The sequence below is a fragment of the Corvus kubaryi genome, unplaced genomic scaffold (genome assembly GCF_017639235.1).
Source record: "Corvus kubaryi isolate FWS band 111438036 unplaced genomic scaffold, C.kubaryi_AGA036_p1.0 36715, whole genome shotgun sequence".
NCBI lineage: Eukaryota > Metazoa > Chordata > Aves > Passeriformes > Corvidae > Corvus > Corvus kubaryi.
In genome coordinates this window covers 26,850-50,700 of record NW_024580926.1, presented here as the reverse complement: position 1 = coordinate 50,700, position 23,851 = coordinate 26,850, and the positions used below count along the sequence as shown (strand labels likewise).

Below are 23,851 nucleotides of genomic sequence, written 5' to 3'. Positions count from 1 at the left end.
CCATTCAGAGGAGTTTGGGGATACCCAAAGGGGGCTTGGCGATCCCGTGGGATTTGGGAGGGGTCTGGTGAGCTCAGGTGGGTTTGGGGGTGCCTGGGGGGGGCTGGGGGTACCCAAGGGGTCTGGGGCTATCCAAGGCGGGTCTGAGGGTGCCCAGGGTGGGTGAAGGTAGCGGGGGGGTCTGTGGGTGCCCAGGGGGGTCTGGGGTCCCCATAAGGCCTGAGGGGGTGCTCGGCTGTTGACGCCTCCCCCGCCCCCCCGCGCCGCGGCCCCCCCGGGGCCCCCGGGGGGGCCCGGGCCCCCCGCCCCCCCCCCCGCCCCCCGCCGCGCCCCCCCCCTCGCCCAGGTAAGGGGGGGCCACCGTGTCCCCACCCCAAATCCCCCTCGGCCCCTCTGTGCCCCCCAAGGGGGGCCGTGCAGTGTCCCCAACCCCTGTGTCCCTGCAGGGGCCCCCCCCTGGAGATGAAGACGCCGGTGTCCCCCCCCCCAGTCCGAGTGTAACCCTGTGGGGGCTCTGCAGGTGGGTGACCCCAGGGAGGGGACACAAGGGGACACCAACCCCCCTCCCTTCCCTGGTTTGGGAGCCGTTCCCATTTTGGGGTGATGACCTGGCCAGGAGGGGACATGGCCCTTGGGGAGGTGACCTCACCTATTTGGGGGGGAGGGGACAATGGCCTTTGGGGTCTCTTCCTCCTTTTTGGGACAGTTATTCTTGTTTTGGGGTCAGTTGCCTCCTTTTGGGGTCAGTTACCTCCATTTTGAGGACGGTTATCCCCATTTCAGACCCATTACCCATTTTGGGGCTGAATATCCCCATTTAGGGACAGTTATTCCCCTTTTGGGGCCGGTTATCCCCATTTAAGGGACAGTTATTCCTGCTTTGGGCTGGTTATCACTATTTTGGGGACAGCTATGGCCCTTTTGGGGCCGGTTATCCCCATCTTGGGCCAGTTATGCCCATTTTGGGCCAGTTATCTCCATTTTGCGGCCCGTTACCCCCCTTGTGGGGCCGCTGATGGCTGCTGTGGGGCTGTCCCTGTGCCCAGGAGCTGGTGGTGCAGAAGGGCTGGCGCCTGCCCGAGTACACGGTGACGCAGGAGTCGGGGCCGGCGCACCGCAAGGAGTTCACCATGACGTGCCGCGTGGAGAGATTCGTGGAGATCGGTGAGGGGGGAAGGGACCCCCGGGGGCTACTGGGGGGGGGTTTGGGGGGTCCCGGCTCACCCCCAGCCCCCTCCGCAGGCAGCGGCACCTCCAAGAAGCTGGCGAAGCGCAACGCAGCCGCCAAGATGCTCGTGCGGATCCACAACGTCCCCATGGAGCCGCGGGACGGCAGCGAGGCCGAGGGCGAGGAGGACCAGTTCAACATGGTACTGGGGACACTGGGGGGGACACGGGCACCCCAAAGCCACCCCCGGAGTCACCCCAGAGTGCCCCTCTCCAGGGGTGTAGGGAGGGCACCCTCTGGGTTTGGGGCCGTGAGCGGCTGAGCGTGGCCCCGCGGGCGTCCTGCTGTTCCCATATTCCCGGGGGGATTCCCGTGCCTCGGGGGGGGTCGGGACGGTCCCCCAGGGGCTCGGCAGGACCCCGAGTGCCCCGTGCCCCCTCCCCAGACGTGCCCCCGGCTGGAGGGGCTGCGGGGCCGCGCCCCCGGCTGCACCTGGGACTCGCTGCGGAACTCGGCGGGCGAGAAGCTGGGCCAGCTGCGGAGCCGGGGGGGGGCCCCCGCGCCGGGGGGGGCCTGCGCCCTCCTGCAGGAGCTCTCGGAGGAGCAGAGCTTCGCCATCAGCTACCTCGACATCGGTGAGCGCCGGGCACCCCTCAGCCCCGCCCCGGGCACCCCCCAGATCCCCAGCCCGCCCTCAGGGTGCGGTGGGGCGTGGGGGTGACCCCGCTGTGCCCCCCAGATGCCCTGAGCCTCAGCGGGCTGCACCAGTGCCTGGTGGAGCTGTCCACGCAGCCGACCACAGTGTGCCACGGGGCTGCCCCGTCCCGCGACGGCGCCCGCGCCCAGGCCGCCCGCAACGCCCTGCAGTACCTGCGCATCATGGCCGGGGGCAAGTGACCCCCCGCCCGGGCACCAGGATGTGCCCCAGGACTCGCTGACCAATGCTCGGACCTCTGGACACGGCCCCCACCCGCGGCCGCCCTGGATGGTGGATGGACAGACGGACCTCAGGGCCCCGGGTCTCCCTCTGGCCTGGCCCCCCCCCATGCTGGGGAGTCCCCAGGTGCCATCGGCCCCCCAGGAATAAATCTGGGGGGGTTTGTACTCCCCGTGTCGGCGTCTGCTTGGGGTCTGGGGAGCAGAAAAGGGGCAGGATCCACATCCCCCCCCACCCAGGAGCAAAAGCAGAGCAAGGGCTGGGGGTGGGGGCACCACTTTATTGGGGGACGGACGGACGGACAGACACACAGACAGGCTCGGGATGGGCTCCGGGCCGGGCTCGGGGCCGGACGCTCAGCGGCGGCGGCCAAAGCGCTGCGGAGTCGCCATTGTCCAGAACGGGGCCACCGGGGGGTCCCAGCTGCGGGCGCTGAGCCGGGCCTGAGCCCCCCCCTGCGGCCCCCAGCCCGACCTGCCGGGGACAGGGCAGCGTTGATCCCCAGCGGGGACAGGATGGGGACAGATGAGATGGACAGGGATGGGTGGGATGGGATGGGAATGGACAGACAGGGAGGGATGGAAGGGGCTGAGGGACACGCACGGACAACGGGGATCCCATCCCACCACTGACAGGCACCCCCAAACCACCCGCGTCCCGCCCCAGCTCCTGTGTCCCCCTGGTGTCCCCAAATCCCCCGACCCCATTCCTCGATGCCCCCACAGCACCCGGGACCCCCATCCCCGCTCACCTCTGCGGCTGCAGGGGGGGCCCGGGGGCGCGGCCGGGGCGCTGCAGGGACCGGAGCAGCGCTCCCAGGGCGGCGGCGGCGGCGGCGGGGGGCGGCCCCGGAGCGGCGGCGGCGGCCTGAGGCGGGAGAGGACCGGGGGTCACGGCGGGAGAGGACCGGAGTGCGACCCCCCGAGCCCAAGCCCGAGCATCTCCCCACAAACCGAACCCCCTGTTCCGACGGCGCGGCCGGGCCGGGGCTCACCGGGGCCGAGCTGGGGGTCCCGGGACAGGCGCGGGCGGAGCGCGGGGTCCCCGCCAGCAGCAGCAGCAGGAGCAGCACCGGGCGCCCCGCCATCGCCCCCGCCATCGCCCCCGCCCCGCCGCCGCCGCCGCCTCTTATAGCCAGGCCGGGCCGGGCCGGGGGTCCCGGGGGAGCGGGGGGCGGCGGGATCAGCCCCGGCCCCGCCGCCGTTAATGAAACACATTTAGCAGCCGCGACAGCAGCCCCCGGGGACGGCCGGACGGATGGACGGACGGGAAGGCCCCGCATCCCCCGCCCCACCCGGGCCCCGCAACCGGCACCGCTGCGGAGCGGGATCCCCGGCCCGGCCCCGGGACCCCCGGCCTGCACCGGGACCTCCCGAAACCAGGGCCCCTCGAGACCGGGACCCCTCCCCGCCCCCCGACCTGCCCAGAACCTCCCGAGACCCGCACCCCTTCCCTGCCCCAGCCCCCCTCCTCGGGACCCCCTGAGCCAGGGACCCCTCCTCGGTCCCCCGGGACCCCCGCGCCCCCTCCCCACTCGGCCGCGTCTCGCTGCCGCCGCCCGGTGGCCGCTCCGCGCTCCTGCAGCACCGACGGCGCGGCCGCGGCTCCCCCCGACCCCAAACCAGCCGAAATCGCCCCAAAAAACGCATCCGAGGGTGCGTGACCCAAGGCCACTGCGGTGTCGCCACAAGCAGCTCGTCCGCTGCGCCACCCGGGAGGGGTGACAGTCCCACGCCGTCCCGAGTCCAGACGGTGCCACCCTCCATCCGGTGCCACCCACCCCGTGAACCCCCGGGGACACCCAGGGGTGTCCGTGGGACAAAGTGACACCGGGGTTGTCCCCAGCCCGCCCCCCCCCCCCCCCCCCCCCCCCCCCAAAGCAAAGGGCAGCAGCCAGCGGCTCCTGGGTAATATTTTAATGTTATATTTGCAGCATAAATAAAGGCACGTTACATGTTTGGTATGACACGGCCGGGGGCTGGGGGAGGCTGGGACGTGTCCCCCGGGTCCCCCCGCGGCCCCGGGCCCCCGCGGGGACTGTGAGGACCGGCTCACAGGAGCCCGGGCGGAGCTGGGGGTCCCTCGGGGGCTGCGGGGGTGGGGGCAGACCCGCGGCGGCGGCCGATCTACGATATATGGGTGCGTATAGGCGTCGATATGGACTGATAGATACTACACAGGTACTCGGGGGGTCCTTTTTTGGCTTCTTCCATTATTGATCGTCAAAGCTCGTGGCACAAAGCAGCTGGGGGGGGGTGGGGAGCACGCCCAGGATCCGCATCCCTCCGGCACCTCCCGGGCTCGTTTTGGGGGCCCCGTGTGCGCGGGACTGGGGCGAACAGAGCAGGAACGGGTCCACGAGTCCCAACATGACATTTCCCACCTGAGCCAAAGAATTCCGGACACAAGAGCAGTCTGGGGCGGGAAAGCGGCACCAACCCTCCCCACCCCGCCCCATCCTGAGGGGTTTGGAGGCTGAAAAGGGAGGAGGAGGAGGAGGGAAGGAGCTCCCCCACCGCGGGGCTCCCCGGGAGCCGGTTTGCAGCCACTTGTTCCTATTCAAAGTTACAGTTCGGATAAAATCCATAAACCCCAAACCCAGCTGATCCCGCTCTCCCTGTTCCCCCAGCCCGACCCTAAAGGAGAGCTCCTGTGAGGAGCTCCTGTATCTCCCCCGATTTCAGGGAGGGAGATCCCGGCGATCCGAACCCGGCACGGACGGGACTGAGGAAGGGACGGGAGGAAGGCTCGGGACCCGCTGGGATCCCGGGAACCGGGGCTGGCAGAGCAAAGTGCAGGTGCCCGGCGCTGCCGAGCGGGGCCAGGGGCTGCCACCCCCGGGAGCCTCGGAAAAGCGGGAGAAAACATCGGAAAAGCGAGAGGAATCACCACGGAGCAGAAATCAGGGTTTTTCGCCCCAAAGGTGGTCACGAAGTGGGAAGTGGCTGCTTTTGGGGTAAAACACACCTGGAATGGGCACGGGAAGCTCCAACCCTGCGAGTGAAGCAACAACAGATCCAGGTACAGCCGAACCTGGACTCAGCTCGTTCCCTGCCTGTCCCTGCCCACGTCTGCAGCGTTCCCACCGTCTTCTCCCGGATTTGCAGGATTTTCAAGGCACTGGCGATGGGGATGTGGGAATGGGGAGCTTCGGGGTGTGGAGGGATGGGAACGGAGAGACGAGGGGGCCACGAGGATTCCCGGGAAGAGCAGTGAGGCAGGAAAACCCCGTCACACAAAACCCAGCCGCTGTCAGTGCCCCGAGGGTAAAACGAGAGGCTGAGGAAAGTGCTGCCCTCAATCCAAACCTATCCCGGATTTTCCGCCCCTCCACCCTTCGCTCGCTCCTGGTTCTCCCAGCGAGGCCTCCCCCTGCTGCCCCAGACCCTGCAGCAAACGGGGAACCAGCCCAGAGCTCAACTCCTCCTTCCCTTCCCCTTCCCACCGGCACTTCTCCCGGGGATTCGGCATTTCCTGCAGAGCCGAACGCTGGGATGGCCCCTGACGGACGCCAGGGCTCACACCACACCACGGGATGAGCCGCTGGACAGGGCAAAGATCCTGCACCTCCTGCAAACCCTCCCAGGATCCCCCAAACCAGCCTGAGCCCTCCCTGTGCCTCACCCGGACCCTCCTGGCCACGTCCTGCAGCAGAAACACAGCCCGGGTCAGGATAGGGAATGCTGGAAACAGCTGGGAACCCACGGACTGTGCTTGAGGAACAGCTTTAAGGGAGGAAAAGCAACATTTGGGGGATGTGTGGGATCCCAACAAGAGGTTCCCGAGGCCGGATGTGACCCCGAGCACGGGGAGGAGCTGGGATGAGCAAGAGGAAAAAGGGGAGTGCAGGAGCAGCAACACAAACCCACCCCAATCTCAATCCCAGTCCCGATCCCGATCCTGATCCCAGTTGAGGAAGAGCTGCTAAAGAGGGAGGGGAGGAGCCAGATCCCATCCCTGGAAAAACCCCAAATCTCTGGAGTTTCCCGTCTGTGCCGGGATCCCAGCCTCCTGCTCAGCCTTCGCTTTGGGTTTTGCTGTCCCTGGGAACCTTCCAAGCGTGGAGAAGCCAAACAAAATCACCTGGACAAACCAGCCTGGCTCCAAAGTGGCGAAGTGCGACCTGAGGGGGGAGGGCTTGGCTGAGGAGGGACCTGGGAGGGGCAGGGATTCCAGGGGCTGGAGCAGCTCCATGGAGCAGGCCGAGATTCCTTCCCCATCCCAAAACCAGGCACAACCTTTCCCAATTCCCAGCTGCTGGCTCCGACCATGGCACCTCGGGCAGGCACACACGGACACAGGGGAGCCCAGTGTCCACCCAGCAGGAAAAGGGACCCGATTCCAAGAGTTCCTCGCTGAGGAGGATGGGATCGGACCCTGGAGCCGGGAGCTCCATGGATCCTTTGTTTGCTCCAGCTGGGAAGTGCCAGAGCCATGAGGGAGAGGCAAAACCCTGGGCGAACACCGGCCCAATTCCCTGTGCCCTCCCCTCGGAACAGGCAACAATTCCATGATTTAAGGCCACCATTGTTGAGGTCATCGAGGTCACCTGAGCGGGAGGTGATCCCGGGTTTGCTCGGGCGGGTTTGGGGGTTTGGGGACTCACGGTGTCACTGCCAGCTGGGCCCTGCCCCGCACCCCATCCCGGCTCCCAGCGCCCACTCGCAGCCCCTTTCCCGTCGGGAAGGCGGGAGCAGCCCTGGCCAGGCCGTACCTTTCCCAGCCCCTGGCACGGGAGCAGCCCCGGGGTCACTCTGTCCCCAGAGCCCCACGCTGCCCCTTGTCCCGGCCACCGGGGCACAAATCCAGAGCTGCCCGCTTCCCATGGTGTCCGAACTCCATCGCTGGGATCGGGGAGGGAGGAGACCTCGATCCCTGTGACCTCAGAGCTCCGGGAGGCTCCTGGTGAAGGTGCAACGATTCAGGGGTGGGAGCGGGGACGAGCACTGGGAGCAGCACGGGGACAGCACGGAGCGTCACAGCCTCCTGCCGAGGGGGACAGGGCCAGGCCTGGAGCGGTGCCCACGCACGGAGCTTTAGTGTTAACCACACGGATCCCCGAACCCGCCTTTTCCAGGGGCTCTGGGGGCCGAGGGCCCGAGAGCTCCACGGACTGTGCAGTGGGGAAGCGCCAGAGCTGCCCTTAACTCAAAAAAAAAAAAAAAAAAAAAAAGAATAAAACCCAAAAAAAAAAAAGGAAAAATCCTGGCGGGCCCCCGCCGGTCAGCGCCGGGGCCGTGGTCAGTCCGTGCGGCCGCAGCGGGCGCTCCTCGGCCCCGGGGCCATCATCTGCCGGCAGACTGCGACTGTGGGGCCATGATGACGTGGGAGGCCACGGGCACGGCCAGCTCTGTCCTTTGCCCGGCCATCTGGGCCAGCACCGAGGTGGCCACGGCCTCGGCGGCCGAGCGCGCGCTGAGCCCGTTGGGCGCGGCCGAGGTGGAGCTGTGCTGGATGACCGGCGCGGGCGAGCCCGTGGGCTCCGAGCTCTCCTTCGGGCTCTCTGCTCCGGGAACAGGAGAGAGGAGAAGCGCGTTAGGGACAGCTCAGGGTGTGGGGTGGTGGCAAGAGGAGGGGTGGGAATGCTGCTGGTTTGGGGTGGGAACGCTGCTGGCCTCAGATGGGATCAGGGACACCTCAGGAATGGGCTGGACACTCCCCTTTCCAGCCTGGGGCACGGAATATGGAACCCCACTGCTCTCATCAGACCCCCCCTCCCCCTTTGGCAGAGGCGAGCGAGGACTGGGACAGAACTAATTAAAAGCTGGGAGATAACGACACCCTGGCTGGCCCCATCCCGTGGAGAAGCAGCCTCAAATCCTCCTGAATTCCAGGCCGTGGAATCCTCCCGAATTCCAAGCAGGAAGCAGCACAGCTTCCCGAGGAGGGCAGCACTGCCATAACCTTCATCCCAACCCTCCATTCCCAGACCGCCCATTCCTCGTTAACCGGAATTAATTTCCCCCCAGGCCATCAAGCCCCAAGCCTGAGCAGCCCCTTCCCCACCTGCCAGGGGGAGCAGGATCCCCTCAGCAGGGCCCAGGGCTGGGCTTGTGGGGGCATTTTTTATCTAAATCACCTGCTCTGCTCTTTATTACTCCCCGAGATACTAAAATCAGTCAGAGCCCATCACAACCCTTTGCTGGCTCCGTGGTTTTGGGAATTTGAAGGGGGCAAACGAAGGCAGAGCCCCTCCTCCCTTTGTTCAGGGGCTTCCAGAGCTTTGGATTTTCTGCCCCAAACAACCCCCGAGGTCCAGGCAGAGCTCCTCTCCCAGGGGACAGTTTGGGAGCTCTCAAACACCTGGTGAGGGCACCCAGAGCCCTCTGCACCCACAGGTGCCAGGAGGAAATTCCAGGCGGGACGGGGTCACCTCCCTTTGAAAGAGCAAAATAAAGCAGGAGCTAGGATATTTCTTCCACATAAAACCCCTAATACTGGGAAAAAAATCAGATTTGGGGTTTAACACCTCACTGGAAAATGGGCTCAGGCTCCATTTTCCTTCTGCCTTTCCCTGGGAAAACCTTGGCCTGGGCTTGGAGAAGGTCGAGCAGAGCAATATCCTCCTGTGGCAGCCCAAAGCCAGGAGATTTACAAGGTGCTGCAAATAAACCTCCCCAGTGTCCCGGAGGCTGCTGCAATTCCATCAGGGACCCTGGGGCTGTGTCAGGGACCTGCCCGGCCACAAATCTTGGCCATAAAAAGGGGCAGAGGGGAGGGGGCAAATCTCATTGCCAGCGTTCAGATGCGTGGTGAATTCCTGCCGGTGTGGGGAACAGGGAGAGGAATTGTGAACTTTGGGATGAGCAGGGAAAACCTGGGAGGCACTGCGGGGCTGGGACACGGGGACGTGGGGACAGCCAGGAGCTCCTCACCCAGGCTCCAGGTCACTGCAGGGGGTGACAGTGGCACATCCCTGTGCCTGACCAGGCAGGGCAGAGCTCCAGAGACCTGGAGATGGGATCAAGGCACAGCCCCCAGGGACGCTGAATTTTCATTTTTTAAAAATTTTTTTTGTTTTTCTCCCTTGTTTTTTGCTATTTGCCCTTCCCTTCTCGCAGCTCATCTGTCCCTGCCTCTCCTCCCATTATTCCAAGGAACACTAGAGGACTCCAGCGTCCTCCCAAAGCCTCAGCACAGCCTGGAATTGGTACTGCAGGGAGGGCAGGAGGACCCAGATCGTGTTCAGCTCCTGGGCTGATTAAAATGAAATCGGGAGCATTAAAAAAAAAGAAGGGAAGAAAAGAAGATAAAAAAGAGGATTTTTTTTTTCTTTTTTACTTCCGAGCCGAGGCAGCTCGATGGGAATTGCAGAGGATGAGCTGTGGAGGTCTGCGATGTCACTGAGAGAGTCTGGCCTTTCCTGACTCTGGCTCTGCCGTGGAGCAGCAGATTTTGAATTTCACAGGGATCAGGGAGGGCTTGGCTCGCTGCCGGGAGCAGGGAGAGGTGGATCCACATCCAATATCCCACCCTGGAGAGGCAGAGGGACACAAACCCTCTGCCCTGGGCTCCGCCCACACTGCAAGTGTCACCCCTGAGGTTAAAAGCACAATGTGGGGGATCCTCCTCAGCAGGGGATGGGCAGAAATGCCCTCGGAGATGTGTGGGGTTTTTGGGGTGTCCTGTGAGGGCCTTGTGGGTCCCTCCCAAGCCAGGGGCTGTGCACTCCTGCTCTGTCCCTGCATCTGTGGCAGCCCTGCCGCCAGCCAGGAGGTGACACGGTCTGAGGGGACAATTCCCTCCCTCCCTCCCTCCCAGAGCGGCCCCAGGCTCCAGGCAGCAGCAGAGCCCTCACTCACCCAGGTAGCCCTGAGTCTTCTTCTGCAGGGCCGTGACCGGACAGTCCTTGTGGGCCAGCAGCAGCTGCTTCAGCTGGGCCACCTCGTTCCTCAGCAGCGTCACCTCATTCTGACGGGACAAACACACGAGCCCGTCACCCACAGCAGCCCCACGCTCACACTTCCAGCAAGCTCCCACTCTGGTGTCCAACCCAAGGAGCCCCTGGCCCAGGAATATCCAGCCAAGTTCCTGGGTTTGGGGGATTTGGGGAAGTGGCAGCAGCGCCTGGCTGTGGTCACTGAGCTTTTCCTGAGCCGTCCTGCCAGTGCCACCTGCCCCAGGGACACCTGGAGTGCTGCTGGCTCTGGTGGGACACAGGGAGTGTCCAGCCAGCCCAGCCCAGCCCAGGCTGTGGGGACATCACAGCTCTTCCACGCTCTGTGAGCTCCCATGAGCCAGGATTGCTTCCCAAGAAACTGATCGGATTTTCTCTCTGAAATGTGTGGGGAAGCAGCTGAAAGCCAGAGAGCTGCATCCCAGAACTGCCCAAGGAAGCAGTTTCTGTAACTGCCCTGGGAAGGGAATGAAAACACCACGGTCAGAGCTGCAGCAGAGCTCCAGGGACTGAGTCACCGCCCAGGCTAGTGCCGGGAGCAGTAATGGGAGAACTGGGAGTGAAATCTGGATTTCCAGGTGTGCTGCACCTCTCGGGACGCCTGGAGAGCCAGGGAAACCCAGTTCTCCAGGGAAAAACCAGTGTGGCCACGAGCTGCAGCTGCAGAGCCTCCCTGCTCCCCCAGCCAGGCCCAGCGCGAAGGGAGGAGAGCAGGGAGAAGAAATCCCACTCTGGAAAAACTCCCGGGGTTCACGGCCTCTCCAGGGGCGGCACGGAGACAAATGGAAACTTCTGGAGCCCTCGGGATGGGAAGGCAGCACCGAGCCCCGGGCAGGGAGCAGCGGGCACTGCGGGGAGCGGCTGACCCCGGCACAGCCGCGCTGCCAGCGCCGGGCCAAGGGCCAAGGGCCGTGCCAAGGGCTGCGCTCAGCCCCAGTTACATACTCACGCTCAGCTGGATGTTCTGGCTCGTGAGCTCCTCGGCTTTCTTCTCCAGGGAGGACACCCAGAGCTTGCGTTTCTGGCGGCAGCGCGAGGCGGCCGCACGGTTCCGCTCCAGGAATCGCTGCCGCCGCTCGTCCGGGTCCTCGTCCACCGCCCGCTTGCGGCGCCCGCCCGTGCTGGGCGTGGGCTGGGCAGGGGACACCTGGGGAGGGGACGGGGGGGACAGGCTCAGCAGCAGCTCTGGGGACAGGCAGGACACAGCGGTGGCACTGCAGAGCAGAGCAGAGCTCGGTGCCACCACGAGGCACCGTCACCTCTCGGGGCAGGAGCTCCCGCAGCAAACCCCGGATTTTAAGCAGGCAATTTACTTTAAAAATTAATTTTCCCCTCAAAATCTTCAACCAAACACGCTCTTGGAGGTAACAGGAACCACAAGGTTTTGTAGGGCCGCACACCTCCCAGTTTTATTCGGGAGAACAAAGGAAAAGCAGCAAGGGCTGAGAGCGAGGCAGCCCCGGCCCCACAAACTGCGGGGGCGGTCGCAGCCCCGGCCCTGCGGCAGCCCCACGGCAGCTCTGGCTGTGGGGCAGCATATGGAGATTAAACTCCTGGAAGCCCATCCGAGTGCCGGAGCAGGTGGCCGTCCTGATGGAGGGCTGGCGTGTGGCTGGCTGGCACGAGCCAGCCGAGCTGATTGCCTGAGAGGGGAGCGCTTAACCCCCGTAGCTGAGCGGGGAGAGGAGAGGGAAAATGTTCCTTCCAAACTGCAGAGCTCGTCAGGCAGATGAACGCGGGGCTGGAGTTCGTGCCTGGTGGGCTGGGAGTGCCTCAATGCTGGAGCAGCACCAGAAAAACAAGGTTTTAACCCATTCTGCGAAGCAGGAAGGACGCTGGGAGATTTTCCTCCTCTTTGCCAAGCCCTGGAAACCCCCAGCACCCCCAGCACCCCAGCCCAGCGCGGAGGGGCAGCAGCAGCAGCAGCAGCAGACCTGTGGCTGAGCCGGGGAGGGGGCGTCAGGGTGCTGGACGAGGATCTGGCTCTGCTCCGGCCGCGCGGTCACCATGGTGCTGGCTGAGCCCACCACGAGGCTGCCGCCGTTCAGCGAGGACGATGCTGTCAGGCTGGCCTTCAGCCTCTGCCAGGGGAGCAAAAGGCCCATCAGGGGAGCTGCCAGGACTCTCAGCAGCTCCCGTCACCCTGGAGCCACCCTGCTGGCAGTGGGCTCTGCGGGGACCGCAGCTGACTCGAGTCCAGCCAAAGCCGTCCCCAGCTGGGCCGCCGAAGGGACAGCAGTGTCCAGCCCAGCGGGCCGCTGTCACAGCCCGGAACTGCTGCTGGCACTGGCCACTCCCTGCCCAGCTGGCAGCTCCAGGGACCGAGCAGGCTGCAGAGCCCAAGTGTCCCCGAGCACCCGCAGAGGGATCCTGGGGTGGAGAGGGAGCCACGGGTGCCTGGTGAATCCCTTCCCTCAGCAGGCAGACCCAGAATAGATGTTCGGGCCTTACTTGACAGTTTCTCTCCCCATTTTGAGGCTCTGATCTGCCCAGGAATCCTGCAGACCCCAAACCAGGGCATGAGGGGAGTGCGGACAACACTGCCGGGGAAGGTAGGGGGGCAAACACCAAAAAAACGGGGAGTTCATGGAATCAGAGCCTTGCTGAGGCTGGAAAAGCCCTCTGAGAGCATCGAGTCCATCCATCCCCCAGCACCACTGTGGCCACCACTGAGCCGTGTCCCCGAGTGCCACATCCATCAGGGGCTGCTTCGCCCTCTGCCTGAACCGTGAGGAGCCACGAGGCAAAAAATCCTTCTGCAAAGTCCCAGTTAAAGGATTCGACAGGAGAGCCAGGCCCAGGATCTCTGAATTACAGCCCAGCCTCTCCTCCCCGGGCTCTGCCTGCCCCAGTCCCAGCTCCATCCCAGGGAATCGGAGCCCCACACTGGGCTGGGCACAGAGCTCGGGTGCTCTGACGTTCCTGGTGGCATCTCCAGCTTGGAGGATTCTGCAGGAGCCCTGGCACCTTGGGAAGGGGGAAAAGCCTCCAGCCGGGAGGTGCTGAAGGCTGAGGGACAACCCCGAGGCCATGACCCCCTCCCTGCCACTCACCATTTTGGCTTCGGAGTGCACCGGGAGCCCTGAGGGCGAGATGGACCCGCTGCTGTTGATGGGAGGCCCGGGAATGCCGGGAATGTTCGGCACCATGGACATCGGCCGGGCCAGCTGCGAGGGGAGGAGGGACAGGAGGGTTGGGAAGCGGAGCAGCTCTGCAGGAACTCCCTGACAGAGCAGCTCTGTAAATCCTGACAAATGTTTCAACTCCGGCCATCCGTTATTCCTGCTGTCGCCCACGGCCGGCGGCCACGGTGGTGGCCACGGCAGCTGTGCTGGAATCGCCCAGCACGGAGCACAGGGAAGGGGCAGCCCCTTCCCTTCCCTTCCCTTCCCTTCCCTTCCCTTCCCTTCCCTTCCCTTCCCCTCTTCCCCACCAGTCCAAGCCATGCATGAGAGGAAAGGCACCAAATCCCCTCTGGTTCTATGGCAAAGCTGCCACTGTGTCCCCTCTTGAGCCTTCTCCCTCAGAAAAGGGAGGGAAAACTATAATTTGGAGAATTTGGACGTTTTTAACCCCCCTCGGGTGGCAAAACCCTACAAACTGGGAGGGAAGGGGTGCAAAGTTCCTGCGCCCATGGGCTGTGCTTTGAGCCAGCACTCCTGTGCCTGAGGCAAAGGCTTTTGGCCACTGCTCCCTCAAAACCCCAAGGACAGGACAGGACAGGACGGATTCCCAGGAGCTGCAGAGCTGGGAGCTAACACCCAGCACCCAGCACCCAGCACCCAGCAGCGGCTCTGCCCACGGAAACCTCAGCGTGTGGCGTGCGGGGGGCCGGCCCGGGGCTGGGCTCTGACATGCCCTGGCCGGGGTGGCCAGCCCGGGGCTGGGCTCTGACATGCCCTGGCCGGGGTGGCCAGCCCGGGGCTGGGCTCTGACATGCCCTGGCCAGCCTGGCCGGCCTGGCCGGCACAGCCGGACATGTTCCCTGCAAGCTCCGCTGCTTTCAGAGCAGCCTGTTCCAAATGGAAGCAGCTAATCGGGGATCCTGCAGCTCCAGCCCCGGACCGGCGGCGCCAGCCATCTGTCCGGGCACGGGGCTGGATTTTTCCAAACTTATTGCCCTCTGGTGTGATCCGCACGTTATTGCTGCCCTACCAGAGCTGCCCCTCCTCTCCCTCCTCCTCCTCCTCCTCCTCCTCCTCCTGCAGCCTTATCTCGCTCGGAGGGGGAGAGATTGGAGTGTTCACGGAATGGCAGTGCCTGTGTGTGCCTGGCGGGGGCACGGCCCGTTCCTGCTCCGTGCAGGGACGCGCTGGGAGCTCTGGAAGCTTCTCTCACCGAAATGACAGAAGGCATCTGCACGGGGGGGCCGGGGAGCACGGGCATGGTCTGGCCGTTGGCGAGCTGCACGACGAGCGGGAGGGAGCCGGTGGGAGACCTGCAGCAACAAACAATGCCTGGGTTATCTTCCAGGTTTACGGAGGCCCAGCAGCCCCAGGAACGGAATCCAGTTGGTGGATTTGGGTTTGTTTCCCCATTTCTGAGCAGGGTACGAAGGGGGGGGGCCAGAGGGGAGAGGGAGGGGGAGCAGCCTGACAGCAAACACAGGCAGGGCTCAACAGGCACCTCCTGAGGGCTCAGGGTGATGTGATCCCTGATCCTGCATCCTCAGGCCCCTTCCCTTCTGTTCAGGGTCCTGGCAGCTCAGAACCGCAGCCTCCGGAGCCCCATGGGCCACCAGGAGCAGGTCCTGAGCCGTGCCAGGGCAAACAGCCCCCGAGGCAAGGCCAGCGGCTCAGAGGTGACACTTCGGGGGCACCACGCAGCTGCCCCAGACAATCCCGGAGCCATTCCAGCTCCAGACAATTCCCTGCTGCCGCCGCCGCTCGCCGGGCTCTGCCAGGCGCCGCCAGCCAGCGCCGTGCCGAGCTCAGGGAGCGCTTTCATCTCTCCCCACGGTGAGTTTTGCTTCGTTTCACTGAGTTCTGCCTCGTTTCCTTACTCCAGGACAATTAGTTCCTGCCTCCTGCACTCCCACCCCACGGTGCTGCTGCAGACGGAGCGTGAGGAGCCGTGAGGAGCCCCTGCTGCAGCCGCGGCGGCTCCTCCGCTTCTGGCGCTCAGGGAATTTGTTCAGGGATCAAATTCCTGCCCCAGGGAATGCTCCCTGCCCGTACTCACCCCAGCTGTCGGTTGGAGGGGGGGGCCTGGGTGATGACGGAGGTGGGGGACGGCAGCGTGGGGTGCAGGGGGTCGTAGCCCAGGTGCAGCGGCAGCGAGCCGGGCCGCACGATGGTGGGGGTGGGCGTGGAAAGGATCACGGGCTTGGAGGGGCCCTCCTGCGGGGCAGAACACAAAATGGGGCTGTTAATTACCAGCTCATCATCACCGCCATGACTCTTCCTCCTGGAGCCTGAAAAAATTCCGGCATCTCTGTCACGGAAGCTGAGGGGAGCACGTCACCCAAGCGACACGGTTTTGGAGGGGTGAAGCTCCAGCCCCTCAGCTCAGGATGAAGCTCCAGCCCCTCTGCCCTTCCCTGATTCCCCCGATGTCGGTGCAGGGAGCAGGGCACAGGAGTTCCCACTCTGGATAATTCCCCTCTCTGAATTTCGGGCTGGGATGTCACTCAGGTGTTGGAATTGTCACCCGGACTCAGCTGCTGTGAATGCCCGGTCCCCAGGGACACGGGGAGCTGGGCTGGGAGATGTTCTGGTGTGGGACAGCATTCCCAGGAGGAAGAGCAAGGCTTTGTGCACCAGTCAAACCCTCCAAGGAGATTTTAGGTGGATTTTGGCCAACCAGCTTTGGTCTTTCTTTCTCAAACCAGGGGAAAATCAGGCCTCAAAGAGCCCAGCTCAGGCCTCAAAGAGCTCAGCTCAGGCCCCAAAAAAGCCCAATTCAGGCCTCAAAAAAAGCCCAACTCAGACCCCTAAAAAGCCCAGCTCAGGCCTCACAAAGCCCAGCTCAGGCGCTGGCCCCACACTCGGCCCCACACGGCAAAGGGGCTCCACCACCCCCCTGAGGACAGCCCCACCTTGTCCTTGTGCTGGGGCGAGCGCGGCCGGGACGCGGGGCTGTCCGGCGGGGACGAGTCCACCTCCACCGGCTCCTCCTCCTTGATCTTGATGTCCGGAGTGGAGGGCAGGGACATGTCCAGGGCTCCGGAGCTCTGCGGGAAGCGGGCACGGATGCAAAGGACAATCAGCTCGCGTTGTTCGCGAAATGTTCGGCTGCTGCCCCCGAGGAAGAGGCTCCAGCTCCGAGCTCTTGCCAAATTATTATTATTTATTTGTACTGAAGCAGCATCTGGGAGCCCGAGGCAGAGAGTGGGGCTGCTCCAGCCCCGGCAAACGGAGATGGAGGCCCAGGAACAACAGGCAGCCCCAGATGGCAGCAGTTTGTGGGTTCTCAGTAACACACACGACTTCTCCGTGGGTTGTTACTGTGATTTTTTGGTATAAAAAGGGCCCTGCTAAGGAGAACAGGTACCCAAGCCAAATGCCTGCGAGTTACAGGAGGCACTTTCATTCACAGAAGAGCTGTAAAACATTGTATAAATCAGCCTGAATTATTTTATTACCCGATTATCAAAAGCAAACAAAGAGCCATGCAAGTTATTAAATATCTATGAGCGCCCCATTAAAATAAAACCCAACCATATGCCTGGACTTGGCCACTTGCCACCACCCTGGGATCCAGCAGCGCCACGTGCCCCAGTGGAACCAGTTAGCAACCTGCAGGGGACAGGGAAAGGGCAGGGGGACAAGGCCAGGGGACAACTGAACTGAGGGGTCTGTCCCCGTCCCAGGCCGGGGGGGAGGAAGAGCAGGGAGAGTGGCAGAGCAAGGATGCTGCAGCAGACCCTGCACATCACCCGGTCCCTCCTCCTGTCCAGGAGGAGAAACTGTCCCTAAATCAGCCCTGACAGCTGCTTGTCCAGCCTGTTCTCCATCCATCCCTGCTCCATCCATCCCTGCTCCATCCATCCATCCATCCATCCATCCACCATCCATCCCAGTGCTCCTCTTCCCTGCCTGGCCACGGACGCTCTGTCCTGGCATCGCCCCTAAACCTCCTCCTGCTGCTCTGGGAGTCCTCCCAGGGAAGCAAAACTGCAGTAAAAGGGTAAAGGTGGATGGTTTATAGCAGAGTGAGACCCCAGCCCCTCAGTTTGGGGTCTCTTATGGGGCTGAAGCTCCAGGGCCTCCACTTGGGATGTTTTAGAATGGGGTGAAGTTCCAGCCCCTCAGTTTGGGGTGTTCCAGGCGGGGCTGCAGCCGCAGCCCCTCTGCCCTTCCCCGGTTTCCGCGGGCGCTCCGCTCGCGGTAGGCGCAGCAATAACCATTTACCTGCCCTTTTAAAGCACGGACGCCGCTCCGGCAATTACAAAGGAGCCGGGATTAACATGCAGGAAAGTTTCAAACCGCTTAAAGCGCCTCCGGGGAAGCTCCCGCTGCGCCGGTGTTTTTAATTAACGGCGCTGGTGCGAGACCACCCTTGGAAAAGGGAGGACAAACGCAGAACTGGATGCTGGAAGCTCAGCTCCGGCCAGGGCCGGGCAGTGACCAGCTGATCTCGCCTGCACAGCGGGTTTGAGGGGGGATAATCCTTTCCCTAACTGCCGACACCCCCCGAGCTGCACGCGCAAGGAATATTTAGGAATATTTAGGAATATTTAGGAATATTTAGGAATATTTAGGAATATTTAGGCTGAACCATTCTAAAGCCAATCCCAGGAGCACACCAGGGGCTGCGGCGGTGGCTGCGGCTTAGGAGGGCCCAGGAGCTGGGTGGTCTCCCCGGGGCTGCTCGGCAATTCCACGTCTGAAAACCCCCGGCGGCCGCTCCTTCCTTGCAGCCCCTTCCCCGTTCCCTGCGCCTCCAGAACAAAGGGCAGGAGCGGCGAGCAGCCGCCGCATACCAATGAGAGAGATCAATTTCGGTTTAAAGAGCCTGTTATTGGCGAGGGGGGGCCGCGGGTGGGAAGCCAGGTTTCAGTTTTAATTCTGAATTCCTCCGTTCCCCATCTCGGGAAGATTTACGCGGCTCGGCTCCCGCAGTTTATTTCCGAGCAGCGCCGCTGACTGCGAGCGTATGTACGGACATACATCAATTTAGTAAATGTGTGTGCCAGGCTGAGAGCCCAGCACGCATCTGCTGCTGCTCGGAGCCCGGCACGGCACGGGGAGGGGCGCGGGGGTTGGAAATGTCCTTAATTAGCTGCTTTCTGATGAGATCCCGTTGTCCTTCAGCCCCTGGCGCTCGCCGGGCTGCGGGGGCAGCCGGGATCGATGGCGCTGGCGGAGGAGAGAGCTCTTTGTTAGGAAAAGCTGCTCTTTTCCATGAGACTCCTCGCTCCAGACGCGCTGGAAATGCCCAAGGTCCGCTCCTTTCCCTGTGGCTGCCCCTCAAAGGCATCGTCCCTTTGGATCTCGGCCCTCGGGGAGGCTCCAAAGGGGATTTTGCTCCCATCCCGAGCGCTCCCAGTGTCCCGCGGCTCCTTCCCAAGGTGTGAGGTATTTTGGGTATTCTCCTCCCTATTTTTCCCCCTTTTTTCTGAAGTGAAAAGCCAGAGGAATAATAAACTATTAAATCTGCTCTCTGCAGGCCTCGGACCAGTGGGAAAAGCAGCCAAAGTCACCCGAGTTACAAAAATAAAGCCCCACACACGCAGGCAAGCTCTACCCAAGGGCTGTGCCTTTCACGAGAGCAGCCCCCAGTCCCTCCCAGTCCTCCCAGTTTGCTCCCAATGCCGTCACAGCCCCAGGCCTTGGCCTCTTGCCTTTTTTTCATCATCCTCAGCAGCTTTCTTGAACTCGTGCTCGAAGGAACTCGCCAGCTCGTTGAAGAGTCCCACCTCCTCACAGTTCTTCAGGAACCGAGTCGGGGTCGGAGTCTGATCTGGTTTGGGTTGGAACACCAAGAATTGCTCAGGGAGAGCCCAAAAAACCCCGCTTTACCCACCCCAGCCCTTCACTGGGAGCCCTGGGACACATGTGTGTCATCTTGGGGACAGCAAGTGACAGTTTGGAATGGGGAGAGTCACTTCTTGCTGGTTTTGTTTCTCTGGCGCTTATGGAAATAATCACTGGAGCACGAGGATTTCTGTGAATTCCAGGATGCGGAATTCCCGTCCCTCCCAGCCCGGGGTTCTGCTGGACAAGGACAGAAAACCGGGAGTCTGATCTCCCTGAAATCATAGAAACGGGGAGTGACGAGAGGGGAAAGCAACTGACGGGAGCAGCCCCAGGCCAGGCAGAGCCTTTTCCCTCCCCGTGCCTGCTCCCATCCCAGAATCCCGGGCAGATTCCCTGGGAATGCTCACAGCCCCCGCAGCCATCCCCTCGGGACCGTTCACCACATTAACGCGGTGAGTCAGGATATCTCTGGCCACCACCCAGCCCATAAAAGCACAAGGAAACCTCCTTGCTCCAGCCAGCCTCGAATTCTGCCTGGAATCCCACCAAAGGATCCATCCCGCACAAAAACACCAGGATTTTCCAGCACAAGGAGCATCCCTGGGATGATTCAGCCTGACCTGCACGAAGCAGCCAGACTCCAAACCCTCCCTCTGCTGCGTTTGCCACTGAAGCAAAATCCCCCTCTGGGCATCCTTCTCTTCCCCCCAGATCCCAATCCATAAAATCCAGGAACTTCATCAACCGAATCTCTCTGCAGGAGGTTGTTTTTCCAGGGGTTTAACAGCTTTCAGGGCTCGTTTGGGATCATTCCCTGCTCAGCAATGCCCTTCCGAGCCACACAGATTTCCACGGCGGCACAAACAAAGCCTGGAAGCTCTGTGGTCCTGTCCCTCCCCGAGCCGAACCCCAGGAACTGCAGCAGCTCCTGCCTCGCCCACAAGCGCCCGTTCCCACAAAAATCCCTCTCCCTGCTGCCAGAAGAAGGATTCTTTATGCCGCGGCCAGGTCCTGCTCCGGCCACACGGCCTCGGGAGCGGGGAGGGACAAGAAATCCCAGAGACAAAATGGTGGCTTAAAGCAACCCCAGGATAGATGGAATTTCAGGCAATAACGGGCCCGGATCTCAGTGCTCAAAGCCGGTAGGGGTTTATAGCCCTCACACCCCCCTCCCTGTGCCAGACACGCTGGGCCCGCACTGGTTTGGGGGGGTTTAGCTGGTCCTGAACTGGCCATGGTTAAATTGGCTTTGTTTGGGGTTTTTTGTGTTTCACCCCAGAGCAGCCCCTTGAGAACCAGCCCTGGGGAGCTGGGAGAGGGGCCGGAGCCTGTTCCTTGTGTTCCTGACGTGCTCCATCCCCTCATGCCTCACCAGGGAGAGGAATTCTGGCTCTGGGAGCTGTGGGGCTGACGGGGGATTTTGGCCCCATTTCTGTCCCACACCCCCACGTGCCCCCGAACGGATCCAGCAGCACCGACCCTCCTGCTGTGCTCCCTGTCTGCAAAGGGCTGCACCCAAACAAAAGTGACCCTCAGGAATCTGAGTTTCTGTCAGCTCCTGCTCCAGCTCCTCACCATCACTCCCACGGAATGATCCCACTGGGAATGATCCCACTGGGAATGAATTCTCCCTCTGCGAGAGCCCTTCCCTGGAAGCAGCTTCCTACCCACAGCCACAGCTCACTCCAAACCCTCCAGAAACCAGCTGCATTCCCGTTCCCTGCTTCAACGCTGCCTTTGGGCTGGACACAAACTGGGAAAAAGGCGCCAGGCTCCTGCAGCAGCTTTGTTTTCCCTTAAAAACCCTTCAGGAAGCGTTTCCCCTCTCCTTGCTCTCAGCAACAGCCTCCTCACCCAGCAGCGACACAAAAGGGACAGGAGGGACTCTGGAACCTGCCGGACAAAAATCTGTGGGGTTTGGGCTTCCCCCCCAGCTTTACAAAGGCAGAGCTCGGTGGGGCTTTAATTTATGAACTGCAGCTTCCTAAAAGCTCAGGAAAATTGACACCTGGGCTGAGAGAGGAAGCTGCTTTGTCAGGTTTGGTTCATCGTCCTCAAAGCAGAAATGTGAAAGCCCTTCTGGCCATAAATCCTCCAGCCTTTAATAAAAAAGGGCGAGAGCTTGAAAAAAAAAAAAAAAGAAATTTAAAAAACCCCCAAACCCCACAAAACCTGATACTACCATAAAAACAGAAAAAACTTGGAAGCCTCTGGCTTTCCTTCGCCCTGATTAAATGCAGATCACAGGAGGTTTTATGGGTTTTGCAGTGCATCTGGTCCCTGGCATCAATCTTGCCGGGCGCTGGCCGGGCACATACCTGCGATGATGACGGAGTCGGTGCGAGCGGGGCCGAATTTCAATGTCATCTCATGCTTGTGTTTATGAACCGCCAGGTGGTCCTCGTTTGTGAACCTCTGAAATGAAACAATTTAGAAAATGGGGAATAAATGCATTTTGTGTTTTACGGGGCCCGTCCTGCGCTGGGCGTGGGGGGAGACGCGGCTGGAGCGCGACCGCCGCGAGGGCTCCGCGGGGCCGGAGGGGGTGGGCGGCTGCGAAAGGGCGGTGGGAGCACAGGGTGCCAAGGGAAAGGCCTTCAGTGGGGGTTCTGGAGGGTGGGGGGCGAGGATTTCTACTGATCCGGGTTTTTTAGCGATGGAGCGAGGCGGCGGCAGCGATGGAAGTGCGGATCCGCGCCGCTCGGAATTCTAAATTCCGAAATTCCCACTTTGTTGCTGGCTGAGGAGCCGGGGAATTTGGTGCAATTGGGGCAACTTTTCCCGTGTGGGGTGAGGCAGAGCCAGCCCCTGCCTGGCAACACTACTCCGGGATTTTTACAGTGAGGACGGAGCCGACCCCGCGTGGGAGGGGGAGCATCTCCCCCATCCCAAAATTCCACCTGCGGGGAGATGCGCAGGGTAAACCCCAGCCTTTAGGGAGGGTTTGGGGAGGGTAAAAATCCCCCTTGAGAGCTTTGGGGCTGGCTTTGGGGACGGGAAAGGCAGACAAAGGGAGGGAGGGAGGGAGGGCTGAGGAGAGGGGGAGCGAGGCAGGGACGGGGTTAAAGCACAGCCCCATAAAGCCCGAGGATGGATTGCGTCTCTCCTAATAGACTGCGACAAACGGCGGCCGGGGCACGGCACCGCAGCATTTTTATGCACCCAGCAGCACCGGGCTGCTTCTAGAAAAGCGCTGCAGCAGCGGCAGCAGCAGCAGCGCATTCCTGCCCTTTTCCCCTTCCTCCCCTCCCTCTCCCGAGCATCCCAACCCAAACCCACCCAGAGCCACCTGTTCCTGTGGGGCTGCTCGAGCGTGACACCCCACTTCGGGCCTTTCCCCGGCTTTATTTATGGCTCTGTTGTTTTAGCAAATAAATCTGCGTTTTCCGAGCTGAGCGGAGGCAGGGGACGATGCCTCGGTGGCAGGGGACGATGCCTCGGTGGCAGGGGACAATGCCTCGGTGGCAGGGGACACCAAGCCATGGGGCCCCTCCACACCCAGCCCCTCCTCCCCTCGGCTCAAGGACGAGGGGGGCACACAAAGTGACCTTCAAAGCACCGCTCACAAGGTGCTTTGGCCGCCGCTCATAATTTGGGTTCGAATTTAAAGAAATCAGAGCTGGTGGGAGAAAAGCCAAGAGGTTTTTGCCTGTGGAACTCCAGGCACAGACTGAGCTCCATCTTTCCCAGCTCCGCTCCGTAACTAAACCTTAAATAAACCTGAAATAAAATTTCTTGACGGTTCAGCCAAAATCTGCCTGATCTGGGCTTTTTTCCTCCCCGCAGCTTCTGATCCCTCCGCTCTGCTCCAGCCTCGCCATAAACTCCTTTTTTCCAAGGAGCTTTTACAAATCCGGTGACCCCCGAAAGGCTCCCGAACAAAGGGAAAGCGAGCGAGGGAGAATGGGCAGCACTGGTTCCGCATCGCCCTGGAAAGCACCGGTGGAGGGCCCTGGAAGGGAAGGGACACCCACATTTTTCCATGGTTTTGTCCCAAAATCCCTGTTTTTTATAGGATTCGGCTGCCCGCGGTGGGACATCAGTGGGATGGGGTGAACCGAGGGAAATAAACCGGGTTTTGTGCGGAGCAGCGGGGTTGGGATGAATATTTAGCAGGCGGGCGGCGTCGGAAATCCTGAACACCAGAGACAAGGGGGGGAAAAAATGAACAAGATGATAATTCCCAATTCTCCCGCTCCGTTTCGTGCTAAAGAAACGGCATTTTCAGGTCAGGCAGGGAAGAGTGAGAGGTGCAGAGCGGGGTCGTGTCTCTCCCAGCAGCCCCAGCCCAGCCTCACCAACGCCGGGTTTATTTTAATCTTTCATTTTCCTTCATTGCCGGATTTTTTTTTTCCCTAATTTTTTTTTTTTTTTTCCCCTGGCACTTTCGGTGCATCGGGCGCGCGTTACAGCTCTATTTAACATCTTTATGTGGGCTCACAGCTCGGGAGCTCTCTCCTTCCCTGCGCAGAAATGCTCACAGACACAATATATCTTTCTCCACACATTTCCAAACGCCGAAACCCAGAGGCTGAGTCTGGCACTTGGGTTCTAAATCATGTCATTTTACACGGAGAGGGGAAGCAGAGGGGGGAGACGAGGGGGGGAAGAGTAGGGAAAAAAAATGGAATGAGTTAAAGCCACAGCACTGGCTTTAATATTTAATCTCCTTCCATCAGCAGCTGACATCCAGCAGGGTTATTTCAGCTGCTATTTTGCGGGTGTCGGAATTAAAAAGAAGATGTTGGCTGTAAAGTCTTTGGGGCGAGGGACAGGAGCAGGGTGAATGCGCTGCCAGCCGGCCCTCGGGGTTTTCCACCCGGGAAAAAGGCTGGAACTGCCTCCTGCAGCCCTAAATTTGGCATTTTCCCTCCTCAGCGCGAGGGCCCTGCGGAGCCGGAGCCGCCGCGGCCGTCGGGGTTCGGGCT

At 61.9% G+C, this 23,851-nt stretch overlaps 2 protein-coding genes and 1 long non-coding RNA gene across 5 annotated transcripts in view; 1 reads left to right on the top strand and 2 right to left on the bottom strand.

The window, feature by feature from the left end:
- Positions 1–2,272, top strand: part of LOC121660628 (RISC-loading complex subunit tarbp2-like) — a 3,324-nt gene extending 1,052 nt beyond the window's left edge. Inside the window, 6 exon segments of the mRNA XM_042020039.1 lie at positions 447–477; positions 479–520; positions 1,047–1,164; positions 1,243–1,370; positions 1,614–1,803; positions 1,908–2,272. Coding sequence (XP_041875973.1) covers positions 447–477; positions 479–520; positions 1,047–1,164; positions 1,243–1,370; positions 1,614–1,803; positions 1,908–2,065 — 667 coding nt within the window. The 3' untranslated portion in view covers positions 2,066–2,272.
- A 93-nt stretch (positions 2,273–2,365) lies between these two features.
- Positions 2,366–2,930, bottom strand: LOC121660627. The gene is made up of 2 exons (XR_006014732.1): positions 2,857–2,930; positions 2,366–2,579 (listed from the first exon to the last, which is right to left on the bottom strand). It is a non-coding gene; the product is annotated as an uncharacterized LOC121660627 (long non-coding RNA).
- Positions 2,931–4,006: 1,076 nt separating this feature from the next.
- The window catches only part of LOC121660626 (cyclic AMP-dependent transcription factor ATF-7), a 35,237-nt gene continuing 15,392 nt past the window's right edge, over positions 4,007–23,851 (bottom strand). Inside the window, exons 2-11 of one of the 3 annotated variants that reach the window (XM_042020035.1) lie at positions 21,242–21,338; positions 18,788–18,906; positions 16,040–16,174; positions 15,184–15,341; positions 14,341–14,440; positions 13,056–13,169; positions 11,937–12,083; positions 10,952–11,149; positions 9,908–10,016; positions 4,007–7,608 (exon numbers count right to left, since the gene is read on the bottom strand). In XM_042020035.1, coding sequence (XP_041875969.1) covers positions 7,391–7,608; positions 9,908–10,016; positions 10,952–11,149; positions 11,937–12,083; positions 13,056–13,169; positions 14,341–14,440; positions 15,184–15,341; positions 16,040–16,174; positions 18,788–18,906; positions 21,242–21,338 — 1,395 coding nt within the window. In that variant the 3' untranslated portion in view covers positions 4,007–7,390. Of the gene's footprint in view, positions 9,643–9,907; positions 10,017–10,951; positions 11,150–11,936; positions 12,084–13,055; positions 13,170–14,340; positions 14,441–15,183; positions 15,342–16,039; positions 16,175–18,787; positions 18,907–21,241; positions 21,339–23,851 lie in introns of all 3 variants that reach the window. The other 2 variants (XM_042020036.1, XM_042020037.1) reach the window with 2 other exon arrangements.